The sequence below is a fragment of the Taudactylus pleione genome, unplaced genomic scaffold (assembly GCF_031769625.1).
Source record: "Taudactylus pleione unplaced genomic scaffold, aTauple2 ptg000375l, whole genome shotgun sequence".
Classification (NCBI taxonomy): Eukaryota; Metazoa; Chordata; class Amphibia; order Anura; family Myobatrachidae; genus Taudactylus; species Taudactylus pleione.
In genome coordinates, this window is record NW_028284776.1 from 418855 (window position 1) to 434421 (window position 15567).

The 15567-nt window shown below is 44.7% G+C and overlaps 1 protein-coding gene across 1 annotated transcript in view; it reads left to right on the forward strand.

Moving 5' to 3' along the window:
• TEX11 (testis expressed 11) overlaps window positions 1-15567 on the forward strand; it is a 358563-nt gene that overhangs the window by 296650 nt on the left and 46346 nt on the right. The window contains exon 27 of the mRNA XM_088444985.1: window positions 13983-14103. Coding sequence (XP_088301111.1) covers window positions 13983-14103 — 121 coding nt within the window. The remainder of the gene's footprint in view (window positions 1-13982; window positions 14104-15567) is intronic.

The following is a 15567-nucleotide window of genomic DNA, read 5'->3' on the forward strand; positions in this document are numbered from 1 at the left end:
AAAAACTCAAGGTTTCATATAAGGGCAACGTTAGTGGGTCAAATTGACCAAGCTCCTGATGCCCTGATGCCGGACAAACTGGCCAGGTGATAGGCTGGGGGTGATGGTTAGCATTAGAGTGCCAGGACCTGGAGGGTCCTCAGATTAAGTAACTGCTGACTGTTAGGCACATAACAGAAAATAACCAAGAAAACATAACAGTAAATGTTCCAGCACTCCTTGTGCATGTGTGTATCCAGGCCTAACCTCACATATGCTAAGGTGCAGTGTTTGCTGCTATTAAAAGCCACTGCTTTACCAAGTACCTGCCTGTCTGGAGTCCTCATTTCTATACCCCATGATACTATATATATATATATATATATTCATTGGTATGATTGTGTGTCTGTCTGGTTAAGCGTTCGGGTACCCATGCATTGATTGAGATTAAACCAATGCAAGGTGGTCCAGTTGACTCCTGGACAGATTTTAGGGAGATTAGGATCCTGGTCGGACCTCTTATTGGTGTACACTGGGCAGAACTTTAACTCGAGGAGCCTGTTCTGAGTCTTTCACCCGATGGATTTGGACAAAAACTTCACAGAGTAGTAACATTGCAACCCAGGAGCCATACTAGGGGGTTGAGGTTCCAGTCATACCTCCTGTTGGTGTACGCTAGGTACAACTTTGACGCGGGAACGCTGGCCAGAACTTTGACCTGGGGAGTCTGTTTTGGGCCTTCCACTGGATGGATTTGGATGAAAACTTCAGAGGGTGGCAATTGGGATGGGATGCCTAGTGGAGTGGTTGGGGTCCTGGTTGAACCTCATAGTGGAGTGCGCCCGCACAACTTTGACCCAGGAACTCTGGGCCTTCCACTGGATGGATTTGGATGACATCACATTATTTGGATGAAAAATTCACAGAGTGGTAACATTGGAACCCAGAAGACATACTGGGGGTTGAGGTCCCAGTTGGACCTCCCGTTGGTGTACGCTGGCCAGAACTTTGATCTGGGGAGCCTGTTCTGGGCCTTCCACTGGATAGATTTAGACGAAAACTTCATAGAGTGGTAACATTGGATCCCAGAAGACATACTAGGGGGTTGAGGTCCCAGTTGGGTCTACCGTTGGTGTACGCTGGGCAGAACTTTGACCTGTAGACGCTGGCCAGAACTTTGACCTGGGGAGTCCATTCTAGACCTTTCACTGGATGGATTTGATGAAAACTGCACAGAGGGGTGGCATTTGGTTTGGGATGCCTAATGTAATGGGTTGGGGTCCTGATTGGACCTTACGGCAGAGTGCGCCAAGCAGAACTTTGACCCAAGGATCCTGTTCTGGGCCTTCTACTGAATGGATTTGGACGACATCACATCATTTGAACAAAAACTTCAGAGTGGTAACATTGGATCCCAGAAGACCTATTAGGGGGTTGAGTTCCCAGTTGAACCTTCCATTGGTATACGCTGAGCAGAACTTTGACCCGGGGAGCCTGTTCTGGGCCTTCCACTGGATGGATATAGATCAAAACTTCACAGAGGGGTGGCAGTTGAAGAGTGTGCAGGGCAGAACTTTGACCCAGGGATCCTGTTCTGGGCCTTCCACTGGATGGATTTGGATGACATCACATAATAAAAGTTAATAACTTGAAGATTTAAACCCGGGCAATGCCGGGTACTTCAGCTAGGATAGATAGATAGATAGATTATAAACATACACACACATTATAACATTAAAACCACTGGCAGGTGAAGTGAATAATGTTCATTATCTTGTTACAATTCCAGAGAACAGGACGTGAGAGAGCAGGTAGGGCAGATAGAAGGTAAAGGTTAGAGACGCTTCTGCTGTCGGATCCTACTCCCTCTGCTACCCTGTTGTCCTAAGGTATTGCAGGGAGGTCAGTGGGTGCTGTTCCGATGAGAGAGTGCTGAAAAAACAAAGTGTACCTGGATAGATGTGACTGAAGCAGAATTTTCTTCCTGCTTGGTTCCTGTGGTGTAGTGCCTGATGCCGGGACTCGAGTGCGCACCAATGTGATAACTAACTGTATAGCATTTCATTGCTCCTGTGTTGTATTTCTTAAATGGTATCAAACTGCTGACGATACTTATTTTCTCTGCTGTCGGTCTGATGCACTTTTGATTATATATATTTTTCTGAGATTTAACATTATATGTTATGATATTCAATGTGATATCCTACAAAACTGTGTTACTTGATTGATTATATTGGTGCAGTATCATCTGATTCATTGACTGCTCAGCAGTTGTTCCCAGGTTTTTCTATTCTTATCACATATTTTTTATTACTATTACAGGTTGAGTCTCCCATATCCAAATATTCCGAAATACGGAAAATTCCGAAATACAATTTTTTTTTGGCATGACTGAGATAATGAAACCTTTGATTTTTGATGGTTCAATGTACACAAACTTTGTCTAAGGCACAAATTATTAAAATATTGTATAAAATTACCTTCAGGCTATGTGTATAAGGTGTATATAAAACATAAATGAATTTCACTTCTGTACACAAACTTTGTTTGAGCCTCAAAATTATTGAAAATATTGTATAAAATTACCTGCAGGCTGTGTGTATACGGTGTGTATAAAACATAAATGCATTCTGTGTGTAGATTTAGGTCCTATTCCCAAGATATATCATTATGGTATGCAATTATTCCAAAATACGGAATATTCAGTTATCCAAAATACCCCTGGTCCCAAGCATTTTGGATATGGGAGACTCAACCTGTAATACTTACATACATTCTCCTTTTTTTTGCCTACCCTGCTTTCTTCCTCCCTTTCCGCCCCCCCCTCTTTACTTTACCTGGTTACTTGTGGCAACATATGATTTAGTAACAGATAATTGCTTAACATATGTGTCTAATTATATTGTAGAAGAACTTGGTTACCTGTGACAACATACTATGTAATAATAATATAACATGTGATATATGTGCCTAAGCATAGTTACAACATACAACCAGCATTTGGAGCACCGATGCTATCATAGAGATATTCTCGCCCATATATGGAATAATATTGGAGAATTAATCTCTCTCTCTCTCTCTCTATAAATATATATATATATATATATACATATATACAGAGTATATATATATATATATATATATATATATATATATATACACACACACACAGAGTCAAGTGCATGCATATTGGGACATTGACAGAATTTTCATATTTTGGCCTCTATTCACCACCACAATGGCTTTGAAATGAAACAAACAAGATGTGCTTTAACTGTAGACTTTCAGATTTAATTTGAGGGTAATTACATCCAAATCAGGTGAACGGTGTAGAAATTACAACGGTTTCTATATGTGCCTCCCACTTTTTAAGGGGCCAAAAGTAATGGGACTATCAACTCAAAAGCTATTTCATGGACAGGTGTGGGCTATTCCCTCGTTATTTAATTATCAATTAAACAGGTAAACGGTTTGGAGTTGATTCTAGGTGTGACATTTGCATTTGGAGTTAGTTGCTCTCAATACTCTCAATATGAGATCCAAAGAGCTGTCACTATCAATGAAGCAAGCCATCATTAGGCTGAAAAATCAAAACAAGCCCATCAGAGAGATAGCAAAAACATTAGGTGTGGCCAAATCAACTGTTTGGAACATTCTTAAAAAGAAAGAACGCACCGGAGAACTCAGCAACACCAAAAGATCCGGAAGACCACGGAAAACAACTGTGGTGGATAACTGAAGAATTATTTCCCTGGTGAAGAAAAACCCCTTCACAACAGTTGGCCAAATCAAGAACACTCTCTAGGAGGTAGGTGTATATGTATCAAAGTCACAAGATGTAAACCATTGGTGAGCCTCAAAAACAGCAAGAACAGATTAGAGTTTGCCAAACAACATCTAAAAAAGCCATTACAGTTCTGGAACAACATCTATGGACAGATGAGACAAAAATCACCTTGTACCAGAGTGATGGGAAGAGAAGAGTATGGAGAAGGAAAGGAACTGCTCATGATCCAAAACATACCACCTCATCAGTGAAACATGGTGGTGGTAGTGTCATGGGGTGGGCATGTATGGCTGCCAATGGAACTGGTACCCTTGTATTTATTGATGATGTGACTGCCAACAAAAGCAGCAGAATGAATTCTGAAGTGTTTCGGGCAATATTATATGCTCATAGTCAGTCAAATGCTTCAGAACTCATTGGAACGCGCTTCACAGTGCAGATGGACAATGACACGAAGCATACTGCAAAAGCAACCAAAGAGGTTTTTAAGGCTAAAAAGTGGAATGTTATGCAATGGCCAAGTCAATCCCCTAACCTGAATCCGATTGAGCATGCATTTCACTCGATGAAGACAAAACTGAAGGGAAAATGCCCCAAGAACAAGCAGATATTTGCAGTAGAGGCCTGGCAGAGCATCACAAGGGATGAAACCCAGCGTCTGGTGATGTCTATGCGTTCCAGACTTCAGGCTGTAATTGCCTGCAAAGGATTTGCAGCAAAGTATTAAAAAGTGAAAGTTAGATTTAGGATTGTTTAGTTTGTCCCATTACTTTTGGCCCCTTAAAAAATGGGAGGCACATATAGAAACCGTTGTAATTCCTACACCGTTCACCTGATTTGGATGTAATTACCCTCATATTAAATCTGAAAGTCTGCAGTTAAAGCACATCTTGTTTGTTTCATTTCAAAGCCATTGTGGTGCTGAAAAGAGGCCAAAATATGAAAATTCTGTCAATGTCCCAATATTTATGCACCGGACTGTATGTATGTGTGTGTGTGTGTATATATATATATGTTATATTGATTGTGTATATCTTTTTTGAACACTAAGGATAAGACTGATAGGGCCTCTCTGTGTATTCTATCCGTCACCTGAGAGACAATAACTTATTATTTTTAACGCATATCTGATAAAAATTATCTTCTAAATATTACAAATAAGAATGTCCACAAAAATATTTTTTTTCCTTTTGTTTTGCTTCTTATAAAAACCCATCTACACAGTTTAGAAATATAAGCCCAGGGGAGCACCACCAACACATAATACTCTTTAGATACTAACCCAGTAGATATTTTACAGTATTGTTGGTACACAATGCTGTAGCATTATTCCCCGGTGGCACTTGTAGGTGCTTCTTTATTTAACTATAGAAAATAAACAGTTAGTTGAAGAAGCACTTACAAGTGTCACCAGGGAACAGATGGGAGACGCTGCCCGGCAGCAGCAGCATTGCGGCGGGGAGAACACACAGTCAGAGCCTGAGAAGGGACCAGGAGCGATGGAGGGAGCCGAAGGAGGACCTGCCATGGTGAAAGCAGGTAAGTATATCACGCTGTACGCCATCTGAGAATGGCGTACAGTAACACCATCAAATTCCGAAAATACATAATTTTCGGAATTTGATAAATAGCCTAATTTATACATCCCCATACTAAAGTATAGGGAGTGTGGAAATTAACGCAGACGGACTTAACACAGGCGATAGCACTGATATCTCCTGGTTAAGTGTTTAATGAATACTAAAACACGGTAATTACGAAAAAATGTCCTTAAAACCGTTATTTTAGTGTTGATGAATAGGCCTCTGTGGGGCTTATGTAATTTCTAAAGCTGCTATAAATTTAAAAGCAAAACCAAGCTTTAAAAATACGAAAACACCTGCATGAATTTCCGCGGCAGCACCAGTACGCACCCTATTACAAAAGCTCCATGGTCTTGATTGGAAGCTCCATATAAGGCCTGGTTGGGTGTGGCTCACTAGCCAGCTCTTGTCTAGATGTTATCTCTATATCTGAGAGGTGAGCTCATTTAACTACAATTTAAAGGTGTGTTAGGCATTTATGTTAGAGTAGAAATTTACAGAGAATTGTGGTCCTTCGACAACAGGCTGCAAGATTAAATGTTTTGATCAAAATATAAACAAAATCCCCATGTTTTTGTTTGCTAGATAGACCTAGATTTGCACAATATTATTGTTAGCGCCAATAACAAAAGTATTTCTGATTTGTATATATATATATATATATATAAACACACACACACACATATATAGCATTAATACAACCATGCTGCTGGTACCATTTACAATATGGTAATGCTGAGCAGGCTGAAAAGAATGGGCACTCAGCACAAAAAATATACCAATTTAAGGTGTTAGAATAAAAGATTAATATAATCCAAGGAATATATGCCACTTCAATAGATTGCTATTAATAGGTTAGTTTATTTATTTGCAGAAGAAGTTAAATTATATAGAGGAAGTCATGGCCCTTATCCAGTCCTCCCCCCCTTCCACCTCCCCCCTTGACCCTATCCCCTCACGTCTCCTCCGCTACCTCTCTCCCTGTGCCTGTTCCCATCTTGCCCACCTCCTCAATCTCTCCCTCTCATCTGGCACTGTCCCTTCTGCATTCAAACATGCCCTTGTCTCCCCCATTCTTAAAAAACCTACTCTTGATCCTAACACTCTCGCCAACTACCGACCCATCTCTCTCCTCCCTTTTGCATCCAAACTCCTTGAGCGTATTGTTTACAACCGCCTTACCAGCTTTCTTTCCTCCCACTCCCTCCTTGACCCTTTTCAGTCTGGCTTCCGTACTCTCCACTCCACAGAAACTGCCCTCACTAAAGTCAGCAATGACCTCCTTGCTGCCAAATCCAAAGGCCACTACTCTCTACTCATTCTCCTTGACCTTTCTGCTGCTTTTGACACTGTGGACCACCCTCTCCTGCTGCAAATCCTTCACTCCCTTGGTCTACGTGACACTGCCCTCTCCTGGCTATCCTCCTACCTTTCTGATCGATCCTTCTCTGTCTCCTCTCATGGCCTATCTTCCCCCCCACATCCTCTCACAGTAGGTGTTCCCCAAGGTTCTGTTCTTGGACCACTCCTTTTCTGCCTCTATACATCCTCTCTAGGTGAACTCATCAGCTCTTTTGACCTCCATTATCATCTTTATGCTGACGACACTCAGATCTACCTTTCCTCCCCTGACATCTCTCCCTCTCTCCTCACTCGGATCTCCAACTGTCTTTCTGCTATATCTTCCTGGATGTCCTAGCGATTTCTTAAACTTAATATGTCTAAGACTGAGATGATCATCTTCCCACCCTCCCACATAACCTCACCTCCCACTATTTCTTTATCAATTGATGGCACAACTATCTCCTCTAGCCCCAAAGTGCGCTGTCTTGGAGTTATCCTGGACTCCTCCCTCTCCTTTAAACCACATATCCAGAACCTCTCACAGTCCTGTCATTTCCATCTTAAAAATATTTCCAGGATCAGACCCTTTCTCACCCAGGATGCAACTAAGACGTTAATACACTCACTGGTCATCTCAAGATTGGATTACTGTAACCTTCTCCTATCTGGCCTCCCCAAATCCCATCTCTCTCCTCTCCAGTCTATCCTTAATGCTGCTGCACGGCTTATCTTCCTCTCCAAACGCTCTACATCTGCCTCCCCTCTCCTACAAGCCCTCCACTGGCTCCCCTTCCCCTTCAGAGCCCAATTCAAGGTTCTCACACTCACTTACAAAGCCCTCACACACTCCTCTCCCATTTACATCTCTGACCTCATCTCCCTTCACTTTCCTGTCCGCCCTCTTCGTTCAACAAATGCACACCTCCTCTCATGCCAGCTGATTACTTCCTCCCACTCCCGCCTCCAAGACTTTGCCCGTGCTGCTCCCCACCTCTGGAACTCTCTCCCTCTCCCCATCAGACTCTCCACCTCTCTACAATCCTTCAAACAGGCTCTCAAGACCCACTACTTCATCAACGCTTTCCAGCTCTCATCCTAACTTGCTACTACATGCTCCCTCCTCCCTGTCTTCCCCATCTGTATCACACCCATCTGTCTGCCCCTCCCCTTGAGAATGTAAGCTCTTGCGAGCAGGGCCCTCTACCCTCTTGTGCTTCTCCATACTATATGTTCATCTACCTCTTACTCACCACTAGGACACCTAACACTTGGTGCCTATGCTTTGCTGCTTATGTGGGTGTTATGGCAACCTATGTATCAATGTATATTATCCATGTCCTTGTCCTTCATTGTATTGTATTTTACTGTAAGTCACTTTTTGGATATGTACCTTGTAAGGCGCTGCGGAACACTTGTGGCGCCATATAAATAAACGATAATAAATAAATAAATATATATATATAATTTATCTGCCTATATATACAGTGGCTATGCACACACATATACAGTGGCTTGCAAAATTATTCAACCCTCCAAAAAAAGGTCAATAGTTGTGTCCGTATAACAAATGGCACACAGATTGTTCTAGACCACCATTTGCCAACCCGCTTCTCTCGAGCCACATGTGGCTCTTTTGTTGTTGTGATACGACTCGGCAGTACAACGGCCCCCGCAGACCCTCACTGCAACTGTGAACGCTGGCCCCTGAAGCGATCAGAGGCTAAAGAAGCCTCTGATCGCTTCGGAGGCCAGCGTTCCCAGTGATGCAGTGCGCGGGTGGCGTCATCTGCAATGTGAGGAGCCTGTGCGCCTGCTGGATGCGGACAGATGAGGTAAGTACTGGGGGGCACTGCATATGGAGCACAAGTACAGGGGGCACTACATAAGGGACAACTTCAGGGGCACTGCATATGGGGCACAACCAGTGGCGTAAATAGGGCAGGGACGCGGAGGTTCATGCCCTGGATGCCACGGTACCGGCCCGTCCTAGTAAGCCAGTGTAGTGCTGACCGCAGTGAGTGGGGTCAGCACTACACATTTATTCAGGACCAGTGCTAGGCTTCCCTGCACCCAGCGCCGGTCATGTGCTGCACAGCCGAGCCCCTTCCCTCCCCCTGAGCGCTTACCCAATAGTGCCAGGCGGAGGGTGAGAGGCGTGCTCAGGCTGGTGTATTTACACACACATCGCCGCCAGCGTGGCGGCGATGTGTGTGTTAATCAGCAGCCAATGAGAGTCAGAGTCTCATTGGCTGCTGCTGCGCCCACTACAGGAGCCGGGTTGGAGCTTACTCATGAGCTCCATCTTCCGGCTCCTGCAGTGAATAATGGGAGAGACGTCATGACGTCTCTCCTATAATGCAGAGCGCGCGTGCCCGGGAGGACTGCGGTGGTGCGGACGGCGGCGGGAGCAGGAGCCAGAGCGGGGATTCAGGTAAGTGTTTTTTTTTCTTTTACTCTGTGTGTTTGTCTATTTGGGGCACTGCATCGGGAGGAGACCACTACTGTGGAGGGGGCACTACTGGGGCACTGCATTGTGGGGACCACTACTGGGGGCACTACTGTGGAGGGGGCGCTACTGGGGCACTGCATTGTGGGGACCACTACTGGGAAGGGGGCTACTACTGGGGCACTGCATGGGGGGGACTACTGGGGGCACTGAATAGGGAGGACCACTACAGGGAGCACTGGAGAGGGGGGGATCACTTCTGGGGTCCTGCATAAGGGGGACCACTACCGGGGGCCTGCATAAGGGGGACCACTACTGGGGGCACTGTATAAGGGGCACTACTAGGGGGCTGCATATGGGGGACCACTACTGGGAGCACTGTATAAGGGGAACTAATGGGTGGCTGCATAAGGGGGACCACTACTGGGGGTACTGTATAAGGGGCACTACTGAGGGCCTACGTAAGAGGGATCACTACTGGGGACATTGCATACTGGGCATACTGTATAAGGGGTACTACTGGGGGGCCTGCATAAGGGGGACCACTACTGGGAGCACTGCATAGGGGAGACTGCATTAAGGTGCAGAATAGAAAGGAATGTTCAGAGTGACGAGATAGGGGTGTGTGTCATGTTGATACGCCCTATTTTTAAGTGGATCACGCCCATCTGTTCGGCGCGTGCACATAGGGGGAAGGGGGGGTCCATATACCCTAGTTACGCCACTGGGCACCACTACAGGGGGCACTGCATATGGGGGACTACTACAGAAAGCACTGCATAACGGGCATGACTAGGGGGCATTGCATAAGTGGCACTTCTACTGGGGGTACTGCATAAGGGGCACTACTACTCTCAAGACAAGAGAAGAAGAAGAAGAGCCTATGGAACTGCTACCTATAGCCCCTGCAACTGTGCCTCCTAATTGGGGAAGCAAAAGTACTGTATTTTTTAGTGCACATCAATATTTGAGAAATGTTCCTTGAAAATGTCAGCTGTGTAACAGCTATCACTTTTGAACCCACAGATTGGAGCAAACCTATGGTCATAAATTCTACAGCACATAATGTGTGCAGCCTGGACACTACATTGGAGTGTGATGTTAAATTCTCATTTCTCACCTGCTCATATAGGATCCTTTAGGTGTGTGGCAAAACATTTGCACAACTTTCTGAGAGGGAGTACAGTTCATTGTCCCTGTCGCTGGTTCTCATTCTCCTTACATAGATATTTTAACAGCGCCATAAGAGGGCTTTTCTGTGCTCTGTGCCAGCCTCGCCCCCTGAGCATGACTTCATGGTGAGGGGGCAGGGCCGGCAGTGGTGGGAATTACAGCACTGCCCTGAGCATCTTCAGGATGCTCTAGGGGGCTTAGAAGCTGCAGATGCAGGGGCCGTGCGTGAGTGGTGGTGCTGCACACAGGGCTCTGCACATTGTGTGGCAGCACTGCTTTAACTCCCCTAGTTACACCCTGTATTTTAATATGTAATAATTTATACTAATTGTATTATATTCCATCTATTCATTTTTATACTGTATGTCAATGATGTTATTTATAACACATCTCTGTGTGCAGCAAGCGATTTATGTATACACAATATTACTAAGTGGATTGGGTATGAAATACCGGCAGTGGGGATGCCAGCTGTCAAGATACCGACAGCGACATCCCGATGCTCAGTATCCCGATAGGGGTACGCGAGTATCCTAACCCTCCCCCATTCTGCCTCTAACCCTCCCTTCTTGCACCCTAACCCACCCTGCACCCTAATCCTCCTCGTTAGTGCCTAAACCTAACCCTCCCCCCTTGGTGCCTGAACCTAAACCTCCCCTGTCCATAGCCTAACCCTAGCCTCCTCCCCTGTAACCTAACCCCCCCGTGGGGCCTAAGTCAAACCGCCACCCCCAACCACCCTGCAGCTAACACCTAACCCGGCCCCGCTATTCTTACGTTCGGGATGGCGGCTGTTGGGATTTCGGAGTAGGCATCTAAACTGGCATCGGGATTTATGCACCTATGTTTAGTCCTGAGTCGAGATTCCGACGCCGGGATTTCAAAAGCCAGCATCCTGTCCGGCGGCATATAACTACATCCCTACTGGGTGACTTGTGGAGGCGATCATTGCACATGCTAGCATCAGAACTAATAATAAATGGACATAATGCAGTTATTTATGGAATAAATCTAGGTGAACTAACAACTGCACTGTGAGCACTATGATATGGAAAGACATATAAATATGTATTTTATTTTTAGAATCAACTTTAGACTTGTTGCCCCCACTGGCATTGCATTAAATACCAGTGACCCTACATGTGAAATGCGATCTTGTGTGACATGTGGTACTAACAAACTGCAGTCCACGGGGTTCCTTTCATCCCATTTACAGTCACTTCCATTGAACCGTGGAGAGAAGGCAGCGTCCAAAAACCAGAGCAGGACAGCAAATGTACCCACAATGCAAATACTAGTGGGTATGAAGTCATTACTAATACTACCAATACCAATATGTTCCATTCCCATACAAGTTTTATATGATTTTACTAGTGTTAAAATAACTAAGAAAACCATGTAATTTGAGGCCAACATGTCAGGTCCATAACAAACAACAATTTGTCTAATACGTTAAAAAATATATGTAACATTGTAAATGAAAACAGCAAGGATTAAGGGCCTGGTTCAGCAAGGAACGCACGGATGGAGACGCATGCGATCGGTCGATGTTCGCAGTCTGCACATGCGTCTGGGTCGCAGTGCGCGTTTGTGGGTGGATACTGGGAGTGGTCGGCCAAACGCAGGTGTGCCAGTGCATTCACACATTACAGGGGAATGCATAAATTAGCCACTGAGATGACGGACGCAGCCTGGTGTCCCTCTGTGTGCAGGAAGTCTCTCAACTCCTGCGGCAGGGTCAGGTCTACCTTTAGTCTGCGTGCTGCTCCGATGTTACTCGATGTCTCTGATGTTTTCTGAGCCTTGCGCATCAGTACGGACGGCAGCGGATGGTAAAGGGGGTGGCATTATGTAGTGATGGGCATATGCATCTTTGTGCTGCGATTGCCGTGCGTATGCAGTCACTAGCATATTCTCGCAGCACCACGAGTGTGAATAGCCTTAACCTGAATTATTAGGTTTGCATCCTTTTACCTAAAAACTTTTTTTTTTTAAATGTTTTTGTATTTTTAATTTTTATTTTGTGTCTGTACATTTTATGGATTTGTCAAATGTCTTCCATTGTTATTTTTATATGATTGACCACTTGTAGGTCATTATATCTTATTTATTTATTTTTTTTAAACTAGATTACTAGCTGCTATATTTCTTTAAGGGTGATCAGTTACAATAAAATTGGATGTTATATATATACATTTGTTTTTTTTTTCCGGGGAAAACACATCACGGAGGGAATATATTTTTTTGCATGAAGATTAAACAATCAGGGGAATCCATAAAGGAACCTTTACATGCTTGAAGTCTTCTATACTTACTGTGAGTGGGATACGCCTTTTTCCACCTGTGAGAACTAATTAAAGAAACCTTGATGTGCTTATATTTCACATTCCTATAGTAGGCTTGCCGACTTTCTGGCTGCTCCTTTCGGGAGGGAGCAGACAGATCGGCATGACAGGGGGGCATGGCCATCGCGTGGAGGGAGGGCCGGCCAGACGATGTGCATCTGTGGGCGGAGCGGGGCCATGCAATCGTGTCATTTTGGCCCCGCCCCCGCTACACAATGCTGATGTTACAGGCACTGAAGAGGGCGGAGCCAAAATTACGCAATTCAGCGTGAACTCCAGTCACCGGACCCCCCTGCTGCAGGGGTTTCTAAGGTAAATGCGGGGGGGGGGATAGGAGGGGTGGCCGGCAGCCGGGAGAATCGCCTGCCTTCCTGGGAGGTCGGGAGTGGCACCTGATTTTCGGGAGGCTTCCGACCAAATCGGGAGGGTAGGCAAGTATGTCCTATAGTGAGTGGGGTACGCCTTCTTTTCTTGAAAACTTTTGGTAAGGGCTATATATCCCTTTAACACGGAGGTGAATGAAATTACACCACTGAGTGTGAGTTAGGGTACGCCTGCACCCACTTGAAAAGGTCACTTTCTCCTAAAATTGTCACAATTTTTTGGGATGTAAAACTGTTACACATATCTGTTCCTTTTTTTCATGATATCACGTATGTACTGGAGGATAAAGAAGAGAAGAACCACTCCAGGCTTCTATCACGGACACCAGTTTTTGTCTCTAAGGAAAGTAATTTTTTTATATTACATTTCTGTAACAAGATTATTCTTTTTGTATGAGCGCCTTTTGTTTGAGTCACATAATTTCTTTATTTATGTATAGTGAGATGTTGGTGAGATTTCGGATATTTGAATCACAATAGGCTGCTTTTTGTATGCGCCATTCACTAAGGATTTGTCACTCTTTTATTTGGCCGGGTGCGTGCGTCTGCATCTGTGCGTTCCCTGCTGAATCAGGCCCTAAATGCTCTCATACGCAATTCTAAATGTGAAGTCAGCAGTAAATATACAATTTCAAGTCCTTAATACCAGTGTTCAATGTGTATCTTCAACTGTGGGAAATGTTGTATAATTAACATTACTGAAATGTGATAAAAATGCATATAAATCATTAATCATGGACCAATTTAGGAACTTATAAATTAGATAATACATTAAATATTGAAGTCTTGATATGTCATTATTTTCTTTACCAGATTTATACAGTCATTATCTCTGATCTCATATAGATTTCATATCTTAATTCCATGTCTTGAGATGTGTTTGCTGTAACCTGTATAGTCCCTGAGAAGAACACGCCTGATCTATCTTCTTTTTACCATTAGTAAATGCCTACACAGTCTAATAAAGTTGAGCTTACCTGAGAGGCCTGTGGAGCTAGAGAACTGTGACCAAGAGGAGGCATGGAAGTATTATCAGGAGGCACTTAATATCATGTCTACTTGTGTGAGTTCTGCAAATAATATTTTCACTTGAATTGAATACTTTTAACAATCAGCATTACATTATGCTATATCATTAATGATATTATTACAGCATGGTTAACAACGCTGCAGGGTTTTGTCTCTCCTACATTCACATCTCCTACCCTCCTTCCTATCCACCCTTTTTTACATCATCTCAGCACTTACTTACTGCATAACTCCCAGCCTCTGATATTGGTCATTGTCTTTGTGCCTTTGTAGTGTGAGCCATGTATCATGTATATATGTATATTATAGCAGGGTAGCAGTCAGCACTCAAGACGACTTTGTAAAAGATGACATGGACCCGTTGTTATATCAGCGTTTCATAACCTGTGTTTGTTCTTTCGTCTGGATAACAAGTAAAAAATACAAGCTTACCTTTATACTTCTCAGCACAGGTGCACAAACGCTAGGAGCCTGTCGCAGACGCGGCTCCTTTGATATAATTACTTGTGACGCGCCCACCACCATGTGAACATTACTGGTCCGGACTAGGGTACAAAAGTAACAACATTGAATAATGCGTTTAAAAAGATATAAAGTTGCTATTCCTCTGTTATAGAGTCTGCACAAAAAGATCCAAACCTCATTATGGTATTAGGTTAGTTTGCTTTTTAAACTGTTTAGATTTCTACATCATATTGCTTACTGTCATTCCTAATAGCGCTATGGGATCATGCGACGATTGCCTGTTTATATGTGGTTCTAAACACGGTCGGCAACAGAAATCTTGGGGCCTGGCACACTCATGTTTTTGGGGCCCCCTGTCCTCTCCCAGTAGGTACAGTACATGCAGGTTGGTCACTGTGTCATAGCCTCGGTTTGTCAGCCTCAAACCCAGCCCCTGTGTCTCACAGCCCCAACTTCTGTGCCTCACAATCCCAGCCTGTCTCACAAACCCCAGCCCCAGTGTCTCCCAGCCCCAGTGTCTCCCAGCCCCAGTGTCTCCCAGCCCCAGCGTCTCGCAGTCCCAGCCCATGTCTCACTGCTCTAGCCAGAGTCTCACAGCCCGTGTCTCACAGCCCCAGTGTCTCACAGCCTCGGCCCCTGTACCTCACAATGCCAGCTAGTGTCTCACAGCCCCAGCCCTTGTCTCACAGCCTAATCCCTTGCCGTGTCTTCTTCATCTGCATCCCACCTGCCACTTCATCTCCAGCTTCCCCAACCATTGCCCGAACCATGTCTCCCCATCCCCCACAACCACCTCCCGACCCGTGTCTGTCTTCCCCAGACCAGACACCACTTACTTGCAGCCTGCTCTTGTGTTCTGGCAGCCCAGATCCTCTCTGGTTCAGCGGCATGGCATCACACGCACTGCGCCAGGACAAAAAGAAACTTTATTGTCCCGGACTGCCGGTGGCCTGCCTCCCTCTACTCTGTCCATGTGCCCTGCTGAATACAGCAGAGGCAAGCGAGACACATTAACTGGGCTCCTGAGATTCCT